This window comes from Haliaeetus albicilla, chromosome Z (assembly GCF_947461875.1).
Source record: "Haliaeetus albicilla chromosome Z, bHalAlb1.1, whole genome shotgun sequence".
NCBI lineage: Eukaryota > Metazoa > Chordata > Aves > Accipitriformes > Accipitridae > Haliaeetus > Haliaeetus albicilla.
In genome coordinates, this window is record NC_091516.1 from 26,010,588 (window position 1) to 26,037,411 (window position 26,824).

At 37.3% G+C, this 26,824-nt stretch overlaps 1 protein-coding gene across 2 annotated transcripts in view; it reads right to left on the bottom strand.

Moving 5' to 3' along the window:
- The window catches only part of PCSK5 (proprotein convertase subtilisin/kexin type 5), a 264,696-nt gene that overhangs the window by 73,050 nt on the left and 164,822 nt on the right, over window positions 1–26,824 (bottom strand). For both annotated transcript variants that reach the window (XM_069775866.1, XM_069775865.1), the window contains exons 11-17: window positions 23,813–23,930; window positions 22,550–22,738; window positions 12,437–12,573; window positions 5,135–5,278; window positions 3,533–3,635; window positions 2,790–2,983; window positions 1,224–1,308 (exon numbers count right to left, since the gene is read on the bottom strand). In XM_069775866.1, the coding sequence (XP_069631967.1) occupies window positions 1,224–1,308; window positions 2,790–2,983; window positions 3,533–3,635; window positions 5,135–5,278; window positions 12,437–12,573; window positions 22,550–22,738; window positions 23,813–23,930 (970 nt within the window). The remainder of the gene's footprint in view (window positions 1–1,223; window positions 1,309–2,789; window positions 2,984–3,532; window positions 3,636–5,134; window positions 5,279–12,436; window positions 12,574–22,549; window positions 22,739–23,812; window positions 23,931–26,824) is intronic.

Consider the following 26,824-nt stretch of genomic DNA (forward strand, 5'->3'; position numbering starts at 1 on the left):
AGAAAATGTGGACATAACTTTTCTATAGAAACTGTGTCCTATAAGGTCCCAAATCTATATGATCTTTGGTCTCCTGACATATTTGCCCATAGTAGGAACTTCTAAACTGCTAATTTACTAATTTTATTTTGCAGATGCGCAGAAGGTCATGCTGAGTCTGTTAAAGTTCTTCAGAATCTTAATATGGACTGCAAATTTAATAACATTTTAAAAGGAAAGCAGATACTTGTATTTCACAGACAATGTAAACAGACCAATTTTCTGATCTGATCCCATGCTTTTCTTCCCATTAGATCACACTTCCTTTTCAAAGGGTCACTTTTAAAAAAATAGAGATATTCATAATAAATATTGTGCTGGCACTTGGATAATCTAGATGCAACATAAATACACAGAAAAGAGAATTGCTTTACAAAATGAAAAGGAATCCAGCTATTGATGTCCTAGAAGCAAACAACATTCAGCTTTTACTAAGGGATGAAAATCCACTTTGATGGAAGGTAAAAGCTCAGTGTTAAAACATTCGTGGAACACTCATATTCTGCAAGAAGAACCCCTACAGATACTTAATATTGACTTCATATTTTATGTGGCATAAAGTCAGTATACATTCTGTCATGAATTTTATAAGATTTTTGACCTTAGCTGCTTGGATCAAAAGGTCATTCATTCATAAAGGAGCTTGAAATATGTACTGCTGCTTTGTAGGTTTTACCTATCAGTTTCAAGAATGATTAAGTCCCCCTATGAAGAAAAAATATCCACTGCTGTTTAAAATATGTGCGCAATATATTGTAACAGAATTGAGCCTGAGGTACTTGAGATAAGTGAATGACTGGATGTATGAAGAAATACAATAAAGATAAGAAAATAGTTTCTAACTATCACAGGAATGAATCAGAAAGATTAATACGATTCATCAGCTCTACCTCTAAAATAATTTTTGACTGCAACACTATAGGTCAAAAAAGTGAAGAAGCCAGCTTTCCACATAACTGTTGCTTTTATTTTACCTTAAATGAAAGGTCTTCTAAAAATCTGTTTTTAGCCAAACTGGCACATAGTAGCACAAGAAAATACTATATTACAAACTAAACAGCAATGGAACACCTGAAATGAGGGCCACTCAAGATTAAATAACTATCTGATGTTCTTCATTGTGTATCCACAGCATTGTAAGCCTCTTCAGGTATTGTGTTTAGCGACACCCATAATTTCCTTACCTTAAGCCATGTTTGCATTCTGTGCAGATTTGGAATTCAACACACGTTTTACAGTTTTCACTACATTTTCGGCAAACAATCTTATCTACATAGGAAAAATGGGAAAACAGCCCAGAAAACCTTGGTCAGTGATGTTTAATAAAATTATATGGATATACTACTACATGACTTATTGCTTTCTAGCTTGACATCAGGAAGGGAAGCAGCAAGCTACACTAAAATAGCTAAATTCTGCCTATCATTAGCTTTTCCCATCAAACATCAAATGGTTTAATCTATTTCTAAACATTTGAAATTATAGTTGTACCCTGAGAAAAATATGCTTTGAGGCCATTAAAAAATCTTCATAAATATTTTAAATTCACATTAACTATTTGCAGTATGGACTGAAATTGTCTTTTCATGTAACAGTGATACGCAGTAGAGATTGCCATGTGTTCCAGAGACTGTCCTGCAATTTACCTCTTACACTTTCCACGTAAGCATGCTGTTCTGTCTTCCTGATTTGATGCTTAAAGACACACCTGCATGAACAGGTATGATCTTAACAAAGTCAACACATAAATTGCTTAACACCTTCCTTTTCATCTCAAGAGCTCCCTACTTTAAGAGATGACTCTCTCTCTCTTCAGAACTGTTGTCTTTTGAGATGCAGTGCTGTGTACCTTTCTGAGAAGAAAAACCTTCTGTTCCCATTTAATCCTAAATTTTCATCAATTCATCGTAATTGGGTGGAAAGGAATTCCCTTTACTGTAGTTCTCACACAGTGAAAAATGGAAGAATTGAAGTACTAGCTGCTTTTACTAATTCTCAAATACAGAGCTTCATGATGCAGACAGCAAAAGGTTAGGTACCTGGATGAACAAAGCTCCTGAGCACATATTTATCTTCTAAGGATGTGTCTAAAGATAACTGAAGTCACTGCAGTGTTAAACACATTTGAAAATATGTTTAAGTATTTTTGCTAGCCAAAGCTAGAAGTGAAACATAGGCAGTCTACTTGGCAATCACAGGAGGAAATTGAAGGCAGGTGTCTCACATGGCAGAGAATTACTGCTCTTGGGTTGTCACACCACCGCAGGTATGTAGGTCTGCCAGAAACATTAATTGCAACTGTGTTTTACATCTGAGGAGCCTATTTTTCTTAGAGCTCTGGTTCAGTGGCCATGGTAGATTCCTCAGCTTTCTCTTCTATCTGGTGCTATACCATATGAATTTGGGTGAATGGGGAACTCCTCGTGTTCAAAATGTGGGTGCTGCCTGTCCCCTTCTGGCATAGTGATAACGTGCTCAGTCCTGTGGCTGACCTGCTCTTGAACTGCCCTCGTTCTGCTACTGTTACTGCTAGCCACAAGCAGAAAAGACATCCTGCCACTAAGAATGGTTTTTGAATTAAAGGAAGATTTTTGAGGAGATTCTTGATCACACTTGGCAACAATTTAATAAGAGGAATAGGATAAGAGATAGATGCATCAACATACACTTTTCCTGCTCGCAAGTATTCCAGCAACCTCCCCAGATCAAATTCTGTAGCCCACAATAAAGAAACAACAAGAAATACTAACTCTTATCCAGGTAAAACCCATCAGGGCAGTTGGTAATACAGCTATTGGTTACTTCATTCAGGTAGTAGCCAGATCTACAGGTCATGCACTGGTCACTATGGCCTCCAACACAGGTTTCACAATTGGGTGAGCATTTTTTACAGCGTTTCTTGTCTGCATTGTAGTGACCAGGTGGGCAGGTCGAAACACAGATCCTGCAGACAGCAGGGAAGAGAAGGCAGAGTCGTTAATGAAATAACCTGCCACCACACTCCTGGACCATGACTGCAAAGCAGAAGTATTTCTCAGCATTGCTGCTTTTCTAATCATCAGATGTTTACTAAGATGTAACCCTCCAAAGCATTGCATCAGGGTGCCTTTTCTCTTCCATTTATTTCCCTACAGCATATGCTATCTCACTGGCAAATGCCTTGTCAGGCAGTCATACAGTACCATTTTTGACCATCTACATTTCTTCCTATCTTGTTCAAACTCAATCACAGAAGCTGTAGTAGCTATCAGAGTTTTATGTATATAGCCTCTTATGAAAATATAATCAAGAGATGGGGAAATAATCAAAGAACGGTGTTTGAAGGCTGTACTTTAAATTCTGATTAGCTAGGGTTTTTTTTTCAACTCCTAAGAAAATTTGTCAAATTCGGTGGAAAATGAATTATCCATGACTGTAGCAAAGAAAAGAGGAAAGGAAGTTAAGATATATATTAAGAAATCTATGAAGTAAAGATTTTTTCTCTTGGTCTTACCGTGTGTTGTTCTTAGATTTGTAGTAGTAGTGCAAACAATCAGTACAATGATCTGGTCCTGGACCATCACACCCTACTTTACTGCATTCTGCATTGCAGGGACCTGTAATAAAACCAGAATATGGGGCGGAAAGGATTAAGACTTCTCAGTTAGTACTTAGCACCCCTTAGGAGACAGTATTTTAATGCAGAATGCAGTTAGTCTGTTCCCCTGTTTGATTTGAGTTCCAAATAGTAATTTGGCTCCCCCCAAAAGCAATGTTTTTTAGTACCTGAAGACCTTGCAAATCCTGGCCTCACTATTTATTCAGAGTGATTTGTAATTTTTAGCAAGTGTGGCATCTTCTATAGAATCTATCAAAGAGAAACTATTTCTAGTTCCAAACAGATGCTTTCCTAATGAGTTACAATTCATTTTGAATTTTATTCAGAAATGTGCAAAGGCTTCTGTAGTTCATAATAAGGACTTATTAGCAAAAACACTTAGAACAAGCAGGTCAACATAAATGATGAACAACATGATCAGTGGCTACTCTGGTTACCAGCTGGGTAATAACTGGTCCAAGTGGCTACCAGTGGCTATGGAACCAGCCACCAGGGCCCAGATGCACTTCCCTCTGTGCTGCTACATGCTGCAAAAACCTCGGCTAATTCTTGCTGATTAGCAAGTCTTCCATCTCACCTGCACTCATGTTGGACTCGATGATCCTTATGGGTCCCTTCCAACTCGAGATATTCTATGATCCTATGTTTACAGTTTTCAAATAGGTCCTTCCTGCTACGGGAGGAGAGAACCATCAACTCCTGCCTTTATGTAGGTGAACAAAGTCCATGGGTGAAGTTATAACTTTCAGGATTACTGCTCTCTCATGAATGAAATGCATTGAGTTTGGCAGCCATCTTGAAATTTATCCTAACATCAAGTAAACTTGAAGTAAAGTGAGTTTGCTTCATACAAAAACTTAAGAAGTTAGTGACCTTTACAGCAGAGATGGTAGTGTTTCATCACCAAAACAAGGAGTTCAGCAGCTCTCCATCTAAAATAGGGACTGTGGGTCTGACATGCTGTGGCAGGAGACTGTAATAACAGAAACTTCAAAACTGAACTTTGTCCTGAGTTTGCTTGCCGGAGCTATACTTAAGATTCATCAGCCCTAACCATCTACACGATGCTCCTAACATTGGATTACATGTAGGAAACTGCCAAGTTTACTTATTTTGCAGTGCCAAAAATCTAACTCTATTAAAGTCTAATGATAAGGTTGAAAAACTTCTATAGGGATCCATGACAACACAGATGTAGAAGACAATGTTTTTCATATATATGTGTGAATATGTATGTATATGTATTTTTATATACTTATATGAAAAGCAGTGCATTCTTCATAGTATGTTGTGCAGCTTAAAAATATGTAACTCCATGCTTACAAACTCATAAGGATGAAATAAAAATATCTAACTTTAAATTATGAAACAAAAAGTTCTGACCTTAAATTAAGAATCCACTTCACAGAACATTTTACATATGCAGAGTGTCAGGTCACTCCTTCAACCTATTATGTGTTCAGTAAATGCCCAATCAGAGTAAATGAATGTACGCACCAGAATAGTCATCTGTTCCATAATCCTCTGTAGGGTCTTCAACTGGACTAGAGCGCACTCTTTCCACTTTTGGAAAATCATTTCTTGGTGAGTAAGGCTGGATGGATGTTCCATACAGTACTAAGGACCACTCTTTCAATTTGCCTAGAAGTTAAGTATTTAAAATCTAGTTTTAGAAACCATTTCTATTTTCTGTGTCTTACAAAAACATATAATTTGTAAACATGACTTTGAGAGTACGTATAGAAGACATTGCTTTTCAAATAAGTGTCTTCAGTTTCATATAGACAGTACAATCACTGCTTCACTATAAACTGAGAAAGCATGCTTCAATCAGATTTTCATTGTGCTCCAGCCTCTTGTAGATCTAGTAAAAGTTTGCACCACAGGTTGAACTTAATATAAACAATCAACAACAATACCTTTGGCCATAGAGTTACTTGGAAAATGTGTATGGTACTCAACAAGGATTTTTTGCTCTGGATTTCACTTCCCCTCAAAACACTAATTATCCAGTAATTCTAATCTGAGATCTTTTAGCTAACTAGCTGTATTCAGAATTCTGACTTAAGAAAGGGGTCACATTGTGTTTGTTACTCAAGAGTACTTTTCATTGGCTTACAGGACACACCTCAATTAACAAGAAACAACTTCTTTTAAAATCTACATGGTAGAACATTAGTGTACCAGCATAATTTCTTATTTATTTGCCCTAGTTATTTGGCAGATATATCACTGCAATGTCTGTGTTCATCACTAATATTTTACCTTCTCAGTACTTGAGTGAAGAAAGAAAAAATTATTTGCCTCCCTGAAGCATTATCTGATGTTTTGGCAAGTTGTTTTTTTTGTTTTGTGTTTTTGTTTTTTTTTTTTTTTTTTTGGAAGAATAAAAAGATAAATGTATATCAAGTCATCAGTTCAGGCTGTCAGGACACAAAGTGTGAACTTCCCAGTCCCCACATTTCTGTCTATACTACCCAGTGAATTAATTCTGTGAAAGAGCACAACAAGTTAGCACTTGAATAATGCCTAAAGATGCACAAAAAATACATCCTTGTTTGAAAAGATGGAACATAAGTTTGGTCTTAACCTATTCTCTTGATTATATTTATCTATGTTTGAGTACCTAGTTGTAAATGTCAAATTCTCATCAGAAAAGAAAGGGAACAGAGGAACAGGGAGTATTTATTTTCTGGATTTAAAAGATCCTGTTTTGGAGGCTGTTCTGTGGTTAAAATACTCTTCCCTTAGAACTATTATTTAAAAAGAAATGTAATCCAGGTATGTCTCTGCTCAAGAAATTCACTTAGTATACTTCATGCAAAATTAAATTCAAGCCATCTTCCTCTTCTTTCATTTCAATGATACTCAATAATTTGAGCTTTCATATCATTCACTTGGACTTTTTCAACCTGTGCAAGCAAATTAGTTTGACCTTTACAAGTGATTTTCTGTATTTTCCCAATGTCTTCTGGTATCCTCCATTGACATGAGCAAGACAATACATTATGTCTCTGCTTTTACATTCATCCTTCAAGCAGTGAGCCACAATAAGCAAACCCACTATCTGACAGATGATAGCCCAATTCTTTTAAATAGTTTATACTGGGGTTAAAGATGGGAATCTGTCTCTTGCCAACCCAATGTAATCTTTCTGGGACACAAATTTCTACACTTCATACAAAACCATCTCTGCTCTATACTCAGTTTTTGAGAAGAAACTGTAGGTGAGAGAATACATCACACGACAGTTGTTTCACACAGTAGCTTCCAACTTTTCACAGCTAAAGCAAAGCATTACTTTTTTTAAAGAGATATTCAATCCTGATTTAAAAAAATGAGCTGATGAAGAGTCTACCACACCTGCTGCCAAACTACTGGCTAACTACCTTGGCCGTAGAACTGCATTCACCTTATTTTCAATTTGTCTTTTCCTACCTGTAGCTCACAGCCATGTAGCTTTTTAGTCCCTGCTAGATTAAAAAGACCCAAATCACATATTTTCTTCCTGTATAAACATGTGGAGATCAAGTTACCTCTCAATGTTCTTTAGAGTGATTCAGCTGGGTCCTTAAAGGAACTTTTCTTTTTAGGAAAGGAGTCACATAGTGAGGTCATTTTTAACCAGATATGCAGCCATCTCTACAGCCTTTTCAAACCTACAGCTTCTCCACATACAGTCTCTATCCTTTTTGTGTTTTAACCCAACTTCTACAGCATATGGACCACAATATATTAGCTGCAATAAAAAATGTGTGTTTTGCTAAGTTATTCAGATCTTTTCTTCCTCATCATTATTATGCTCCAAAGATCACTAAACTTTCCAAGGGCTGATTTTATACTTCTTCCAGAACACTGGTAAAAATACTGAATACTAGAAAAAAGTATTTGCAAGAACCCACTAAAAATAACCAAAGGTAAAGATGCTTCTCAGGCACAGTGTATTGTGTCTGGACTGTACACACATGGAAGGGCCTGTACTAACATTACTGCAGGAAGGATTGGTGCTTTGAATGTACACCTAATGCAAGAGGGCAGTGAAGGGAATAATGCAGGGTCTCTCAGGAGATTAGCTGCCTTTTAAGAAGGGTTCAGTAAATAAAGAGGGGAAAAATTCATGTGACTTGCCAGCAAATAAATGAAGCCTGCCTCAAGGCAGGTTTAATTTGCACAATGAAAATATTTCAATAACTAAGTATATATACATACACACACGCTTTTATAATGAATAAACAAAGTATGCACATTTAAGCCAAAATCTTTCTTTCCCCATTTTTGGCTGATTCCATCATTTAGTTTGGCTAGAATAATCCTTTACCCTGCTTGTATTTAGTATGTAACAGAGGCCTCGTATTGTATGTATAGGAGAAAGGGTATATCACAGTGTTTCACAGCAAGCACATGTCCACCTCCATAAACTCTACAGAATTAAATGCAGAAATCACATGCACTACTTTTATGAACTAGACCCTGCATTTCTTTACGGGTAACAGATGTGGCATTACCTTGCCAGTGGAGGGATATGATGACATGTTGGCTCTTTGTTCTCAATTTGATTACAGGAAAACTGCAGCTCTTAATTATAAGACCTTTCAATAGCTAAACAAACACATGCACACAACAGAAACAAGAAACAGGCATGATGTGATATCAGTGTGATAAACTGCAGGCTACGGTGATAAACTGAGAGGCACCATAAATTGTGTTTAAGCACCTTTTGTTTACTTCACATTCTGTTCAGTGTGGAGACTAATCCCAACATGCCCAAACAGCTGAGTTTATCCACCACTAATATAAGGCAGGCACTTTCAAATCTTTCAGAACAGAAGTGTTACTGGACAGCTTCCATCACAGGTCAACCACTGCTCTAGAAAGCTGGGGGACATATTACTAGCCAGTATACAATGAACCATGATCTAAATTCACAACTAGACTGCATCTTGTGAAACCGAAATGCATATTAAAACCTAACCAGTCTCAAGCACTGTTTCACACTCCAGTTAAAAGAAAGTAAAGAGTAAGTTCTGCAGCAGGATTCCTTCAGTGTATCAGGTTCCTCCACAACCTTTGGTTGGGCAGGTCTACTTTCTCCACATCCTCTGGCTTTACTGCCCCTTTTCTTCCAGAGTTGGGTCTTTAGGCTTTAGTCCTCACGAAGCAAAAGAAATCAGTCCCATGAGATTAGCTACTGTAGTACTGAGAAGAGTATATATAAAGTATTGATATTGATAAATCACTAAGATCTATACAACTATGTATGTAAAACAGGAGTGTGCAGGAACAGGCTTTAAATGTGAAGCTGGAAATGTAGCTGGCCACTTTTAGACTGTCCTGGTGACATAAAGGGGCTGGAAAAGATGTCTGGAGAATAGTTGGGATGAACAGTTTGCAAAATGGGTCTATGCTACTAACTCTTTTCTAGGCTTTAGTACAGGGAGTGTGCCAGGGGAGTAGCTGAAACATGTTGCACTGTGGCTGTCCTTCATGCCTGTTCGATGAACCACTGGGTTCTGGTACACACACAGGTGAAGAGCTACCCTAACTTGTCCTTCAAGCCAGAGACGTTCCTGACTGTGTCAGGAATAACAAGTACAAGATGGAGTTGAAAATAATTGATTTTTGTCTCTTTTCAGTAATTTGATTAAAATTAAATTACTTAGTTGTTGTTTAACTCCTCCCCTCTATTAAATTTTAAAGCACTGAAAATTAAAAAAACCCAACAAACCAAACACTAAACTGCCCCTTGAATCCCTGAACAATTCTGCTCATAGTCTATGGCTGCTTTTCCAAATACATTTAATGAATACCCCTTTTGAGTGTACTGGAAACTTTGCTCTGCATTTACTGGTGCAATTAACATCACTCAGCTAAGAACATTTTACCACTGCAAAACCATGGTGAGCCATGATCAATGCAAATAAAATGAAGTGAAAATTGAAACATTGGTAATGTTGGTTTTTCCTTTCAGAGCTCTAGAAGATGTTAATAAAGATTTTCAAAATGCTGTGCTTAAAGTTAACCACTTGAGTATACAGCTGACATTTGAATGACACTGGCTACCTTAGAGTTACCACAGACATTAATAAAAAGTTGTTCACTGCTCAGCAATTTTGAAAATCACACTGATTATCTTGGTCTTCAATAGGGACTTACTGACCCCATATTATGTAACAGGTTTTAAAAATTTTGGCTTATGACTGCTGGTTTAGCATCCTAAAAAAAAATTCAGGTTATGCAGACAACTGAGACAAGCAATAAGACAATATGATTTCATGGCCAGACAGGCAGAGAAACTTTTTTAAAAAGCAGAAAGATTGGCTATCTGGCCATCTGCTGCATTAAAAAGAACATAATTTAGCTAATGAAGAGCAGAAATAAAGAACTAAAATTCCCATTCAATTCCAATTTCAACAGCAGTTGAGTGTGGCTGATCTCTGTGTTAGATTTTTTAGACAGAAAATTATCTAAGCAGCATAAAATCAGCATTTCCATTTTGTCATAATTTTGAAATGAAAGGGTTCATTTTTGTCCAAAGTAAAATGTATAAATCCAATTGAGTTTGGCCTATGTACCACCTGCAATAGGAAGGAGATAGGACAACTCCGTGTTCACACATTAGAATTCCTCCTGTGCCCTGGCTTGCTCTGTCACAATGGAAATAGTCTGACTGAGTTTGTAGGCTGCAGGAATGATTGGACCAGCTGGCCTCCGAGAAAGGCACATTTACCTGGAACAGGCAAACTGCACATAGCCTTCATTCCAATCAGAATAATTTAACAAATCAAATTTCAACCAAGAGGAAAACGAAGTACTCCATCTCCGGTGGCAGAAATATTAATGGGCCCTTCTTGGACAAAGTGGAATTGAAACAATTAACATTATTCTAGAATAGTCAACTACATGTACATGCCCTATCATGCTAGCCTTTCTTATTTTAAACTCAAAGCTTTTAAGCACTTCAGTTTGCATTTTAGTCAATGTTTCTTTATGTGTGCTTTTTATGTAGTAGAAACAATAGAAGTACTTATACTTAGTGAGGCTCATTTGAATAGTTTTAATGACTTTCAATAACCTACTAATTCAGGAACAAATATACTTAAAATCCCCTATTGTTAAGTTCACAAGGATATATTTTTAGAGCTTCAAGTACTTTAAGTTAACATCTATGTCTTAAAATTCAGAATTGATTTTTAGCAAATGAGTGAGAAAACTCTTACTGCTTTGTGAATTTACTTAGCTGCCCAAGATGGAATGTATCTTTTATTTCATTAAATTATAAACTAATTCTATTGCTAATGCCATTGTAGTCCTAAATATATTTCATAGCCGAATTCTTATAATTAATTTTTATCTATCAGAAAGCAGTAATCAAATAGATTTGTCGCTTCCAATGTAATATTACTGCATTCTGACATGCTGTCCAACCAGAGTAACTGTTAATTTAGATTCAGTGATAAATGATTTCCAATACATCAGCAGTATTCATCTCTCTAACATGTTTTAATCTAGATTGTTTAAGTGATATTTCACCTTTGATTATTTTTATTAAAGGGTTTCTATCTACTTTGATGTAGGGCTCCAAAGAAAGGACCTATATTCAGTATTCATGCATAAACAGTGGTATTTTCATCTGTGTGTAATATATCTATTTCAAAATGGTTTTTATGGTTTAAGTTTTCAGTAAGTCCAAAGGCAAGTATATACTCATCTCTCATAACTAGCAAATAGAAGTAAGCATGTACTCCCATGAGTCTCTTTGAAAGCCCTTTTCTCAATCTCCATTTCTTTCGAAGTGCTGATACTGAAATATGTGAATGAAACTGAACTGTGCAGTGGGAATTAAAAGCAGAAGAACATCTGTAGCCTCAAAAATTCTTACTAGGAGCACAATTCATGAGTGGATGAATGTGAGGTCTGGGCACTCTGTCCATATGTGCAGGAGCATGACACAACCTACTAGTGGTAGCAAGCCATGAATTTCTTTCTCTTGTATAGTGGGATTTTCTAGTTGTGTAAACACCGATAAATGACACTTTTTCTTATGGGTAGGATAAAAAATACAAAGCAAAATAAAAAAACATGAAAATAAAGCCATGGGCCCTATATAGCTGATATAGGCCAAGTGAATATGGGCCTTGTATCAGCCATGAAAGTCACAGGCAATATGAATACAGCTTAATAACTCTGGGCTGCTCTAACTTATGTTGAAGATCGGTCTGATAAATCTATATTCAACAACCAAGAAAACAGATGCCTGCATATGGATATACTGTAACTTCTTTCAAATGTGGTACATGCAATTTCATGCAGTTTTGGATCTTTTTCCTTGAAAACTGCGACTAGTAAAGATTTGGCTTTGTTTAAAGCACTGAGTCTTGGTAACCTGTCACATGGTACAGGGGCCTGTCTCTGCTTGAAGAATTCATGTCTGGTATGATGTAGCTCTAAATGGCCAAAGTCTCTTTTTATAATTTGAGGCAACACATGTGACTGCAAAGAAGAGGGCAGTTTATGCCTGAGAAGATGAAATTCTCCATGGAAACCAGAAGTAAGTTTAGAATAAAAGAGAACCACATGTCTTAAAAGGCAAATAACAGCAACATAAAAATGAAGAGTGCATTGATAACTGAAATTAAGAATAATGCTCTTCACAGAATAATGCTCTTCACAGCTCTGCCTTCAGACTAAAACCTGTGATGTTACAGCTGTAAATAAAAGGTGGAAAACAGTCAAGGCAGTATTAGCAACTGCAAGCATTCTTCTGAATTCACTGAGCCCAAATAAAGCTTAGAGTCATACCTGGAGTCTTGAAATTTCTTAGCTGAGATGGAGTGTCACAGATTTCTAAGATCCAGTCACCTGCTGCTTTTTCACTCCAGCAGTGAGTAGTCATAAACTCCCAGTTTTTGAATCCTTCCATGGAATGATCAAATAGCCTAAAATAAATTATGACATTATTTTAAGCGAACCATTTTATTTGGGGAGCTAAGCCTCCAAGTCTGCAAACTCTTGAATGATATACTAATTAGCCCATTCATTTGTGCCTTTACATAACATTACTCATGTTTTTCCCACACATATTTCAAGTACATTCAACAGTTTGTCATTTTGGTGGAAGAGATTGTTTACATGCCATCATTTGTCACAATGTGAAAGAGAATGGAAAGAGAATTCATTGGAAAAAAAAAATATTGCTAATAACACTTAATAGGATTCATGTGTCTTGGGAAAAGTGCATACAACACAGCATATCTGTTGCTTTAACAGCATGATGTAAATACAAACAACTCATAATTTGGAAAGTTTCTGTAACATTTATTTTTGTCTTTGGATTGGAATACTTAAAAGGGGTTTAAAAACAATAAAATGTATTAAGTGACTGAGACAATATTAGCAATTCAATATATGTGACTTCTTGTGAGGAAATAAAATTTAACTGACCAAAGTATCACTCCCTTCAAACACTTGACAGAATTGAGCTTGAGTAAAACCGGGAGACTAATGGCATCTGGTGGTTTCATCTACCCAACAACATTACCATAATTTAATTACCTAGGTTGTGGGTGAAGAGGTTGGAGCTTAGGTCTGGATTATGGTAATTTCTAGTATGGGGGCCCATTTCAGAGGCTGCAATGTGATGCTGATCCCATGGGGGGAAGCGGAAAGAGGACTGGCCAGAGATTTTATTACCTAAACCTGGAATTTATTAATGAGATTTTGGAAAGACACAAGAGAATTTGCACTTTTATTCAGTGGTCACAGCGTGTTGCCTGGTACCCCAAAGCTATTGATGGGAGGTGCATTCTAATCAAGACTGTTGCCTTTAATAAAATGGCACAGCTCAGCTTTAAAAAATACTTATATATTTACACCTATATATATGTATGTATAGATTTCTATACAGATACATGCATATATATAATATATTCATGTATATCTATTTTATATATAAGCATATATATACATATGTAGGTATGTATACATATTTATCACTATTTTAATTTGGTCTTTATGTGTGGAAATTCCACTGGTAATAGCTATGTTTAAATATTTTTTCACAAAACAAGATGTCTGCAGTAGAAAATACAATAGATTGAAACCCCTTTTCCATAAAATAGAGAAAAATCTAGTACTAGACTAAATATTGTGATATCTTTGCACTCACTTGATTCTTTACCGTTATTTTCTAAGCTAATTTCAAGCTTTATTCTCAAAAGGTTGTGAAGTTCAGCAAACATTGGGAAAGCAGGATACTTTTGTAGTAATTGAGTATATGTCAATTTCTGGTAAAAATTGCCACACAGGATGCGAACAAAATGCCGTACTTCTTGCTGAAAACTTTGGTCAGTCAGAGGCATACTGCATATCTGCTATTACTGCAATAGGGCCTGTGTGGACCTGCATGCCTGGTGCACTTTATAGGACTCAGTCCAAAGCTGATTTTCATGCTTTCATTTGTGCAACCTTTCTCCATTTTAAATGAATGCCTATAATAGTACTCTTTTTTACTAGTGTTGATAACATTAAATAAAAAAAAATTTTTAGAATTAGGCTTCATTTTCATTGATAATTGGGTGAGATTTTCTTCTGAAGCAGTTCTGTACCTCTGTGTGTGTATGTCTATATGTGTATACATATATATTCTGCCAGCAGAATTGGCCTGTTTCATGACACTGTTAAATCAGTTGTTTGAATACAGCAAATCTCGCAAACATGTAGCACAAATTTCATTTACTGAAAGGGTAGAAATTATTACGCAGATATTACCCAGTGTTTGCATGTGGGTATGTTCAATTTAAGTCATTATGTAGGTTATTTCCAACAATTAGTCAAATTGTCAAACCATGTTTTGCTGATAACTAATGTAATACTTTCTAAACACCCTGTCGATCCATCAAAGCAGCAATATTTCTCTTTGCCATTGCAGCAACTAAATTATATAGTATTATGTAAATACTCTTGAATTATATTGTAAATTCTGTATTCACTGGGCTTCCATTCACATACATAGAAACACAAGTTGCTGTTTATTTTTACTGTAATAAGTCCAATATTTCCTATAGTATTTTTTGTTTAATGGTGTTTATTTGTCATGTTTTGGAATTTTAAATTGCTGTCAGATTTCCATTTTAATATTGCATCATTCTTTTGAGTAATTTTGGGAGGAAGAGACAAAAATCCCTTATGACTTTATCATAGGTATATAAAACCACCTTTACCTTAAATACGCTATGGCTGAAACTGTAAGTTTTCATATATCCATCCATGGAAATGGGGAAAATCCAGTAATATTCTTTCATAGAAAATTAACTAGTTTTTGAAAAGAATACTTCTTTGGGAATGGTTTGAATTTTATAAAGTAAGGTTTAAATTGGAATGTTTTAATGTATAAACTGTGTTTCTACAAAAGAATCTGCAAATGAGTCAAAAAGCTACAGAGATCAAAAGAACAGTTAAAAAAAAAAGTAGAAGGATACTGACTCTGAGGCTCTGTTTGTGTATGTTGTACATACTCAATGGTCCAAGTATTTTTGTGTTGCTCTGCTTATTCACTAAATTCTCAAATCAAAGAACCTGTGAGGTAGTACATGGATTTCCTTTTCAGTGGTGTTAAATGAATAAATGAAGTGATCAAATGTTCAGGTGTACTCTTCCTTATTCAGAAAGAAATACATATGGAATAGGATCTTTTAAGGAGCATGGAGCCAGTCCAGATAGTTAATTGATTTTTTATTTGTCAGATTGGTAGCAAGTTAAAATTCATATCAAGGACACACTTAAACACAGTTTATCATGGACTAGTAAATTATTAGTATATGGTCTGATGAATTGTTAGTTGACTATTACAGGTTATTATAGATTAAAATAGTTAAACAAGATTATTAGAATAATCTGATCATTTTTATGACCATGATCATATAGATCTGCAACGTCTGTATTCATACATGTAACAAGCTTTTAAGTACCAAAGTGAGTAACAGCATTTGAATCTTTATAACTTATTTGTTAACATAACCACAACAGAATGCCAGATCTGTTATTCAATTACTCAGGTGACTGATCTTAGTAACAGGACATTGAAGTTTGGGTGGATGTGACTACATGATTGACTACATCCAGAGAAACTAATTATGGGCTGCTGCTTATAATGAATAGCATTACATTTAAAAATAATGACTCTTCTGTCTCTGAGAAATTTTATGATATACTCATCACATGCCATATGCAGGTCTATATAAGAATATGTATGTTATGGGTTGTAGAGTAATATAATTATTCCCTTAAAACAAATTCAGAGTCTTGGCCTCTTCTACAGCTACCACTTCAGCCTAGAAATTGCATCACCTTTCTATTTAAGAATATAACTTCAAGCAGAAATACTCATCTGTAATCAAATTTTACACCCAGAGGAAGACAATTAGCCACCTTCTTGGAATTCCACAAGTGGGAACATAAGGCTAGTTTCTCACAGTTAAATCTACTAGCTTTAAAAAAACAAACAAGCAAGGGTGTCAGCTTTTTAGCAAAGAATCTCTAAGTTCCTAAATGCTCAGAAGAATTTGTTTTATGTTTTATGTGTGAAAAGGCAGTGGGGGCAGGGGATCCACTTGGTAACACCACCATCACCCATCACAAACAATAAAAGGTAAATGCCTAAAAAAGAGCTTTTTTAATATCAAGACCTTTTTTTCATCTCAGAAGGTGCCACTGCACCTGACGGACAGCCATACTTGTATATTGAACTTACCACATCGAGAGCCAGGAAGCCCTGCACTGGCTGATGGCTGTGGCTGCAGTGGAGTAGCTGGCAAGAGAAGGCTATTTTCTCCTCTGTAGCAGCAGTCTTTGTTTATGACGTGCTCCAGCCTACTAAATTGGCAGCCTGACAGGCCAGTAGTCCTTGCTCACTAGTCTAATTGGTCACAAGACTTCAAGTGAGCTTAGAGTTTGAAAAGAGTACAGAATGCCTTCCCAAGCTGCTCACCTGAAAATGCTTTTGTCAACTATTCTCCTTAGAGCAGCTCTTCTCCACAGGGTGCAACCACCAGCACCCTGTGAGATGTAAGACACCTCAAACTGACTTAACCAAAGCTTCAGTCAGACCCTACTGCCCACCTGCACTGAAGTATTCAGGAAAAAAGAAAATGGTCAGAGAGCACTTCAGAAACTTTCTCACCTACATGTGTCAGGGAAGATCACTTAAAACTTCTGGATGTGGATCTAAAGAAGATATATTAAAATGTATGTGTACACTTTTTTTTTTAAATTTCCATTTTACATCTGGTTATCACAGTTAATTTTATGAAGCAATGGAGATCTCAGCTGTCATGATAATGTTGTCTGGAGAAGAGTAGCATGAACTATAAGGTACACTGCCTGCCAGCCTGAAGTAGTGGATAGTACAGCAACTACCATCTTTAGATATGGAGAGCTTATCCCCAGAGACTATGCATATCCCCCATGAAATACTCCATCATGACCTATAGTCATGTGGGGCTGCTGAGCTCCACACACCACACTGGTCAGCCAGCTGCGTGGCGATACTTACAGCTCTCTTCTTAAAAGCTGCATGTGCTTTCCTACTGAATTTTCAGTAAACCTTCAGAAACATCACTCTAAACAGGCAGAAATCCTAATGCAAAAGCATGAATGAAGCTGGTGCCACATATACAGGCTTCCTACCCCATCCTAGGTTTGAAAAGGGACATCTGATTAGGGTAAGGGCAGTAGGGGACTCTGACTGTCCATCAAACAACCCAGTTTATTCCAAGTGAAACTCAATGTAGTAAGTATTGTAGTAAGATTGAGATGGCGCTAGTTTTCAAAAGGCTGGGAAAAGATTAATTCATTCTCACTATAGTAGCTGGGGCAAACGTATCTGCAGGAAGTAGAAATCCTAGGCATTCTTCCTCAGCCTGTCTTAAACAGCTCCTCTCTTTTCTATTTGGTTCAATGCAGACCTCAGAAGCTGAGACATTTAGCTGGATCCTAAATATGTCCTTAGCCACTTGTCTTCACTCCCACTTTGGCTATGGAAAATTAAGTCAAACTTTTAATGACGGGTTCTAATTTTCCACTAAAACTGAACTTGAGGTATTGAAATCTAAAAGCCAATACATGCCTACTCTACAGATCCCTGATTAATTCTTTACTAGTCTCAGTCATCAAAGAAAGGCATGCATCACACTAAATCTCAGATATATTGCACTTCATTCTTCTTCCACATCTTTCCTTGAGCAAGTTACAGGATCAATTTTAGAGTTACATGGAGGATAGTGTCACTTACATGCATTCATTCACTCCTTTGCACATAAAACTCATTAGTGTTTTCTGCAGAGCTGAGCAAATCAACAGTATTTTTTCCCCTTTGGCAAAAAAAAAAAAAAAAATTACTTTTTTTCTAAATGGATGTTGTGTCTGTAGTATCCCCAGAGCTCCCGACCCTATCTACTGCTAATACTGCCAGGGTATAACAAAAAAAAAATCTTTCTAGAGGTGTTGACATTGCAACTGCACTTCAACAAATAGTTGGTAGAAGGGTAGTGGGATGTCTATTCACTCTGCCCCCTGCCCCCCCCCCCAAAAAAAAAAAAAGGAAAAAAGGATATAGACAACCTGAATGAAATAAAACATAGCAAGTATGAGTTGGGAGAAACAGTTTTCCAAGAACTGCTTCATCCTGTAGACATAGTACAAGCAGAGGATTATTGTTTGCTCATCCTGGACTTAATAATACCACCACAGAGTCCTTTTCAGTTACTGTGACAGTAAAACTCAGTGTGAAGGTTAGTCCTATCCTTTTCATCATATCTGGATACACGAAATGTTTTTGTTATTAAGAGTATAATGTGTAAACTGCAATAAAGATGTAAGATGGACTGGTCCAGAAATCAAAATATGCTCCTATAAAGAAAACATTTGCTCTACTTCTGATCATCAAGACTTTTTATGAAGCAAACTAGCAAGAAAGATTAGATGAGAATACCTTATTTTTGATCTAAGAGTTTCCTGCAGAGGAGGGTGTTATTAAAATTTACTGATTATCTAAGGTTTCATGATAGGAAAGAGATGGTCACGAAAATACTTCCCTTTGTTACTGAACAGAGGTATTATTAATGTTAGTGCCATATAAGCATAGGAAGCTAGTGGCCTGGAAACTTGCCACCACGTGGCTAAAAAATTTCAGTTACGCAGTTCGAATGGCAGCAGCTGCTTTAAATTTAAAGGGCAAGAATTAAAAAAGTCATGACTTCAGTGGGAGACAAACGAGCCCTAAGGTTGCTTCTTCTATCCTCTTTGTATTTAAGTTCTCCTCCACAGCCCTGCTGTACTGTTTGTTAGAACTGACCTTGGTATCTCTCAAAAACACTCAGAAACCCATGCTGCCAAATCCAATGGCCAATTGTTTTTAAAAAGGGGATACTGTTCCCCTTTGTACTTAACTGTAGCCTCATCCTCGCACCAGCTAGCGCTTTCCAAGCCTGTATTTTCTTCTGCTGCAGTACATCCAATGTAATCATGTTTAGTACTTTCCAAACAACAAAGCAGATGTTCCCTGTAATGCAGTTTTTGAAGAATGCACATGAGGCTCAAGCCAGTGACAGTGTAATCCACCAAATGCCTGCAAAGGAATCCACATCGCCTCTGACTAACAAGTTTTCTTACTGAAGTCATTTTATGGGATGCCAACATTAAGGATAAAATATGCAGAAAAAAGGCCAGATATTGCCTTGAGGGACCTACTCATCAATGCACCAGAAACTACACAATGACTCTTCTTCCAGAATTGGTGGAGAAGTGCACATGTGTAAAACATACCTTTTGCACTTTAAGACGTTTTACCAGCAAACTGGTTCAAATTAAACCCAGATGAGTAATGGTAAAGCAATGAGGTTTTCCTTGGGTTCAGTAAAAACAGCTGGTATTGCTGCTATTAATCATGTACGTGTGCATTAAAAGGTCTTGTATGTCTGAGAAAAGCATCTCAGTCAGGTAGCAGCAATGTAAAACAGCCTGTGGGACCTTTGCCTATAGAAAAAACTGCCAGATCACTTGCTGCCAATCCATCCCTGCATGCTACTTGTACTTGAATGCATTTATTCTGATGTCCTCATCAATAATACTTTAAAAATCAAATGCCTTGCAACTAAATTCTCATATTAGTGAGTAACAACACTCCTGCTCCAAGTTTCATTTTATAACATGATGCTAAAACATATAGACTCAATAACACTCAGTATACTACTAATTGCAAGACCACTAAGCTGTAAGACTTCTTCCAGCCAGACCAAATAAAACAAGCCTTGAAATACCATTTTGAAAAGTACTGTGCCCATATCCATCACTTTACCTTAAGAAAGGCCTTGTGAAGACTCTAGGCATTTCAGACCTAGAGTTTGCAAAATACATTTATTTCTTAATATTAGTAGCCCAGACTTGTTTGTTTCAGCCATATGTGACTTACAGTTTCAGTATATCTCTGAAGCTTGCATGGGAAGGGAATTTCTGGTATGAGTATTTGGTCTGTCATGAATAACCTGTTTTTTGGAAAGTGGCAAAACATTAAAAGGCTTTTCAAGTTTCTTTGTTTTCTGGTTAGCCTTCTGATACTATAGGATAAGAAACAGCTGAACATCACCTTATTTTAATACACACATATGCGTTCTCTCTGTCTACCACAGGTACAAAAAACAATTACTTTCTAAGGTGCAGGGGTTACAAAGAGACTGATTGAATTAAACTTTGTACCTATTCCACATACCAGTCATCACCAGTGGTGAACTGTGAATACTGGAATGTCTTTATCTCCCACTTGCTGTGAGTCAGCTGCAAGACATGAAAGCCTAGAGCCAAAAGTTAGCTGTGTTAAGACCACTGGGTTTACACGAGATTATTTTGTTTGGATACCTAGCTGGAGGACTTTTAATTTTTTTCATTTTGAAGCAGGGAAGAACTGCTGCATGAAAATGGAATAGAAAACTAAAGAAGGATTTCTTGAAACAGAAAAACACAAGCCTGTTTCATAACTGCTTAGAGGGTAGAAGTCTGCTTCTGCACTGGTTAGCAGGGGACAAATAATTTGTTCAGTGTTGCAGGGAGATGCATAGATGTGTGGGCCCATATGCTTTATCAGTAATGAACTGACAACACTCCTAATGAAACACAGGAGATATTCTAGAGGGCTCCAAAATTCCAGGACAACTTTCTCTCCATCTGATGAATTAATGTCTACAGCTTGAAGAGTATTTTCAGTAAACCTTTTCTTTTAAATTAACCTAATTTCTAACGAAAATGTGGGTTCACACTTCAATCAGAACCAAGTCCATTTGAGCTCCACCTGTCTCCAAAACAGGTCCTTACGTTCAAGAAGAAAGACAAGTCCTTCTGCCACTGAGGGACAGGAAGACACACAAGTCTCCAGGCCTAGATAGTGACTCTATGAGCAGATCTGTCTTGGGGAATGTAGATGACAAGGCAGTCTGGAAAGCAGGCCATTCCCAATTCATTAAAAGCCCTGCAGAGTAGGACTAGGGATATAAACTTGTGAAGACTTGAGTGTGATAGCAGAAGAGTTCTCACAACATAGGTTTGACACATGGCAGCTTTTGCTGTTTCTGAGATACATTACATCGGCTAACATCAACTTTTTTGTGGGAGCCATGCTTTTTGTACAGCAGAATGGCAGTAATATAAATCTGCTAGTCACCAAGGAAAAAATTTTCCCTATCATAGTATGGTCTCAGCAGGAAGAAGATTTTCTAGTCAGTTGGAGAAGTATAGAAGCATTTCTTATTGTAACTGTAACTTATCTGCACATTTGGAAATGTGGTAGAGTTTGAGAAGGTTCCTGGGGTTTCTTAGTGCTTTAACCATCTCTGGTAGGAGGCAGTTGCTCTTGATCACTGATTTAGCAAGATTTATCTGAGAAGGACTGCCAATGTTTTCTTCCAAGAAAATTTCTGCTAGTAGACTGGAGAAATAGAAATATCACTGGGAAGTTTTTCAGTTTGCTGAGGACAAATACTAATGATGCACCTCACCTCAAGGGACTGAAATTGTACTAATGTTGGCAATGCTGCATTGTATAAAGAGATACTTTTTGAGTCCAGTCTGGAGAGAAAGGGACAATTTGATGCAGTGTCACAGTTTCTCCAAGAACATAACACAGAGGTGACAGGATGAGAAAAAGGACTGATCTTTCTTAGTGGTGGTTGTTAGAGTGGCTGGACATTCAAAAGCAAGTATCTATCACAGATCTCTGCAATGAAGGAAATGGCTGACTTTTAAAAATTTTAATAGGCTGTTTACAAATGGACCCCTTAATTTCAAAGTACTAGTGCAACTTCTCAGAGTTGTCCTACTAGGAGACTTTCATGGGTTAAGCATACTACTTCAATATGTATGGGGAAAAAAAGGATATGGAAATTGGTAACATCAGGAGTCATAACCATATTCACAAAGCTTAAAGAAAATAGTAGTAGCGAACTGCTATTCTGTCTGATTTTTATTACTAGTGAACAAAGGATAAGAAAGGAGAAAAATGAAAAATATGTAGAAATACACTTCCATTCAGCTTCCTTCTGTAACACTGAGCCTGTTACTATTTTCTTCACATTTTCCAGCCATCTATTAATTGGTGAGCCACAAAAGACTATTGAAATTGACTAATCTTTGTTTTGGAGACGATGTCCTTCAACAGATTTACAGCCTACTCTTCTACTGATAAAGACAGAGATTGTCATCTTTGAGTTCATTTGCACTTCACTCTCCCCAACTCTTTCAGAAAAAATAACCAGCCTGTGTCTGTCAGCGAAGCTACTGTAATGACTTGACTGTTCTTTGCTGATGCTGCAATCTCAGTGCAAGCTCTGCATGCTGACTGGACTATGAAGTTGTGTTGTCATACTATACCTGTTGGCCAAGAGCTGTGACCTAGTTCCAGAAGGAGAGGTTAGGTAAATTGCCAAGTCTCCACGTCGAGGGTGAGTAATAGTGATGCGCACAACAACATGCTCCAAGTAGATCACATGGTGGTTAGGATTATCTGAACAGCCAGTGGCTTTGTAAATTGAACGGACAACGCTGTCAGGTCGTATTGTTCTATAATATAAGCATATAAAACAATATCAGCATTCTTGCTTTTTCTGCAAAATAAGACAACTTCTTTTTTTGCTTAGTAATGAATTACAGTGTTGGACAATTGTTTCTGAGAAGTCAGTAGCCTATAACTATTAGTTTTAACACTTCACAGCTGAAACTATCACCACAGGGTAATTATTTTACTGCAGCTAATGGCACCTACCTGGCTTTCTGTTAAGCATGTACACATGCTAAAAAAGGACAGTGAAAAACCTGTAATAGGAATAAGCCTTTGGGACAGAGCATTTTTGTGGATTAGTGGCCAGCTGAAAATTGTTGGGATTGTCATGGGATCACAGCTGGTTGTTAAGCCCCAGGAAATGCCTGGCATAGCCACAGCCTTTGCTTATGTAATAGCAAGTATTACATGTTAACTGTACCAAACGGCATCTGACTCAGCTGGTTTAAATTGGCACGACATCCTTGCAGTCTATACCAGTTATGGATTAAGCCTGTCAAGAATATTTATCAAACAGTAATATTAGTGCTTTGGAAGTGTGCCTTCTGATTGATGTTGTCTCTGTATCCACAGAGTGCACATACAGAATTTTGCTCTAAAGCTTGGTTCTATAGATGCTGTCCTAGCAAGCAGAAAGCAGTTTAGTCAGCCTCTGAGCTAGCGACTCTCCTGAGGCTGTCTGAGAGAGACAATATCATGCAGTATTTTAATGAAAATAGTATTTGCCTGTTAGATCCTGGACTGATAATTATGCATGCATCTTACAAAGGTGACTGCAGTGCATACCACCAAACATTCTTTTTCTTTGGTGCATCATCTATACCAGAATCAATCATTATCCAGCCTGGCTTGTTTTACACCTTCAACGTCTGGGGCGTTCTTTAAACTATGGCCTTTCTCCAAGCACTACACGGAACAATGTTTACAGGTAAATGACCTGACATCTGTGAATGTGACAGACACCCCTAGTATAGCTTTCAAAATGACGCATTATACACAAGGCAAGGGAGGGGTAAATTATACCCAATATCTTTCCATAAGTTTATGCCAGCAAGAGTTTGGGCAGCAGGTATTACTTGATTTGCCGATCCGTGTTCTCCACACACACATGCTGTGGAGGGACCGTTGTCCACTTTTCTGCTTCTATCACCATTGCTTCAGCATCCATCAGTCCAAATCCATAGAGGTGGCTCACTGCAAGGTACAAACAGAATGGTTGCAATTATAGCACAAACTTTGTTTTTCTTCACAGACTAATTCCTGAGAGTCACATCCTAACAGGAGCTGCTTCTTTTGTAATTCTTCCTTGCTTTTGCACAAAGCGCAAAAATCTCCTTGCCTGAAACAATAATGACCATATCTAATTTGTTCACTGAATCTGTTCACTGCTTTATTACAGAAGCAGCAAATGACCGTCATGAATAACACTGCCTTACCACAAGGAGCATGGACCAGAACTGCAGAGTGCCAGGGAGTAAAACTGCCTCTGATTGCACTTTGTCCATGTGCCTTAATTCAGCCCAGTCCTCTTATATGACATAATGTTAAAACATGTAAAGAATCAGAGAAGGGTTATTTCTGTTATTGTAATACCACATGCATGTATGTAAACTTTGAAGGTAACTGAGACAGTCATTCCTGGATGTTTCATGCTCACCTGTACCAGTTTTCCGTGCCATGGAGAGTCAGCAAGAAACTCAGTGCCTAGCAATTTAACTTTAATGCCTGAATGCCTTCTACTCAAAGAAGCAGAAGGCTTTAAAGCATCAGCTTTCTTAGGATACAAAAAAATCAAACTTTCAAATGCCCAACACCTAGACAAGGTGAAGTATTTCCAGCAGCCTTGTGCCAATTCTGTATCTTTCACTTTTTTGTAATTTTAAGAGTACTTGATGTAACTATTTCAAGAGTTCCAGCAGTTCACAAAGGCTAAAAGTTTCACTTGCTGAATCAGCTGTGAGGTTTTGGTTGCTGTTCCAATCAAAACAGAAGCTTGCAAATGGATTTTGATGAATTAGAAGAGCTGCTAGCTATGTTGTTTCATTGTGACAAATCGGTGCTCTTGGTAAAGTTCTGACAGGAGAAGGTGAAAGAAAAAAGCTTCCAGAGGGAGGATTTTAGATCACAAATATTAATAAAGCAGTTTTGCTTGCTACCACAGACAGTGCCACCAGAAAACCCTCAGAAAAACTTAAGTGCTATTTTAACCAGAAATGCGACAAGGCATGGTGTAAGTCTTTCCAACTGCACTTTGCAAAGAGTTTGTGAAAGCAGCCTCTATTCATTGCCAAACCAGAATTCAAAAGACTCCATCCAATAAAACCCCAACCTTGTCAAACAAATAACAGTTCAAAGTGTAAAAATAATCAGTGCTTAAGGATTCCATCTTCCAAATATGGCAGTATCTAATACTGTCTGAAACTGCCAAGTGAAGAGGGCTCCTCAATGGAAAATACTGCAACGTGCAACAACTGTGTAATGAACTGGTTTTCTTCTCATGTCCTTCCCCTTCAGCCCCAAACTGAAGTGCACATAGCATGGCAATGTTCATTTGGAGAAAACTAAACACAGCTTTTCTGCCAAATGAGGCAGGTACAGTTTTCAGAAATGAAACACAATGACTAAAATATATGAAAATAATTAAATTCAGCCCTCCTTCAGCCTTCTGAATTCTCTTTAATGTATTCCACAAACAAATGGACTGGGAAAGAGACATCCTATTTTTAGACGTGGGTGGAGGCAGCCAGAAAAAGGGCAAGGAAAGCTTAGATGGAGAAACTGTTTGTGCTGTGAAGATGGTTCCTGTGATGAAAAACTCCTTAGTCATAGATGTCATCTTGCAAAAACTGCACCTGCTGTTGAGAGCATATTTATCTGTGAAGTCATTTGTCTATTCTTACACTGCATGCATTGCTCTGATATTTAAAATTTTAATTAATAATCATTCTGTCTGCTCTGAAGAACAGTGGAAGGAATGAGCTTTTTAACTCACATAGTCTGTAACTGTACACAGTTACTCTGTATAGGACTACCTTTAAACAGTGAGGGAATAATTTTTCATTAATGGAAAAATCTTTTGAGCTAACCCACGGAAAATGCATTTTTAATTCCTGACAGCTAGCAACTTGCATTGGGTTAGTGCTCAGGATGTCCAGTTGTAAGATGCTGGGTGTTCAACTGAACTACTGAGCTCAAAGAACAGCCAAATTTCTACTCAACTCCATAGATTTTAAGTCACTTCACCCTAGATTTTTTTTGCTCTAATATGCACATTAAAAATACAAATAAAATCTAGAGAGTGAACTTTCTATCTTTCCTACATTAAAAATTACTTGGAAGATAGAATTGTGTTCATTTTTCATCCAGGAGAAAAAATTACCACCCAAGGTTATGTGTTTGTGTTAATTGTGCATGATTCAATGCTTAAACTCTCTTGCATGAGAGCAGAGGTGGGAGTGAGAAGTTCTGCACCTGTTGGCTCTTTTTTCCACAGCTGAAAGAGAAGTACATTTTTGCCTTGAAAGGCCTTCTCATCGAAATAAAAACTTCCTGACAGTCAGGGGTACTCCTAAATCCTTCCATGTGGGAAGCTTCCAGGCAGCTGACATTTGGCTGTCTGCAACGTTAGCACTTCAAAGCCCTTGATCCAGTGGGTTGGTTAGCAGCTGCAGGTACCAGCAGAGGCCCATAATTTTCAAAGACTAAATAACAGCAATTTAGGAAAGAATCACAGAGTTAACAAAAGTAGTTGAACCCATGTGTCTTGGAGAAGAAAGCAGATTTTCTTTCCTACTGCCTTCAAATTGCGCTCCTTCATCTGTGTATATGCTAGTACTGCTGTGAACTCTATGCCAGGGTGCCTCTCCCAGAAGTTAAAAATTACCTCAGCGGTCCACATGGGGCCATAAATGTCTTCTGGGAAACATCTGGAACTGCCACTGATTTGTATACGAATGGTACTGAGCTCACTTCTGCTAACCCAGATAGAAAAGCAACATTTGAAAGGTACTGATGATTGCAGAGTGAGATAAGCTGACTGCGAGCGCAAAATGCCCCAGGACCTTGCACGTACCCACTTAGTGTGAGCT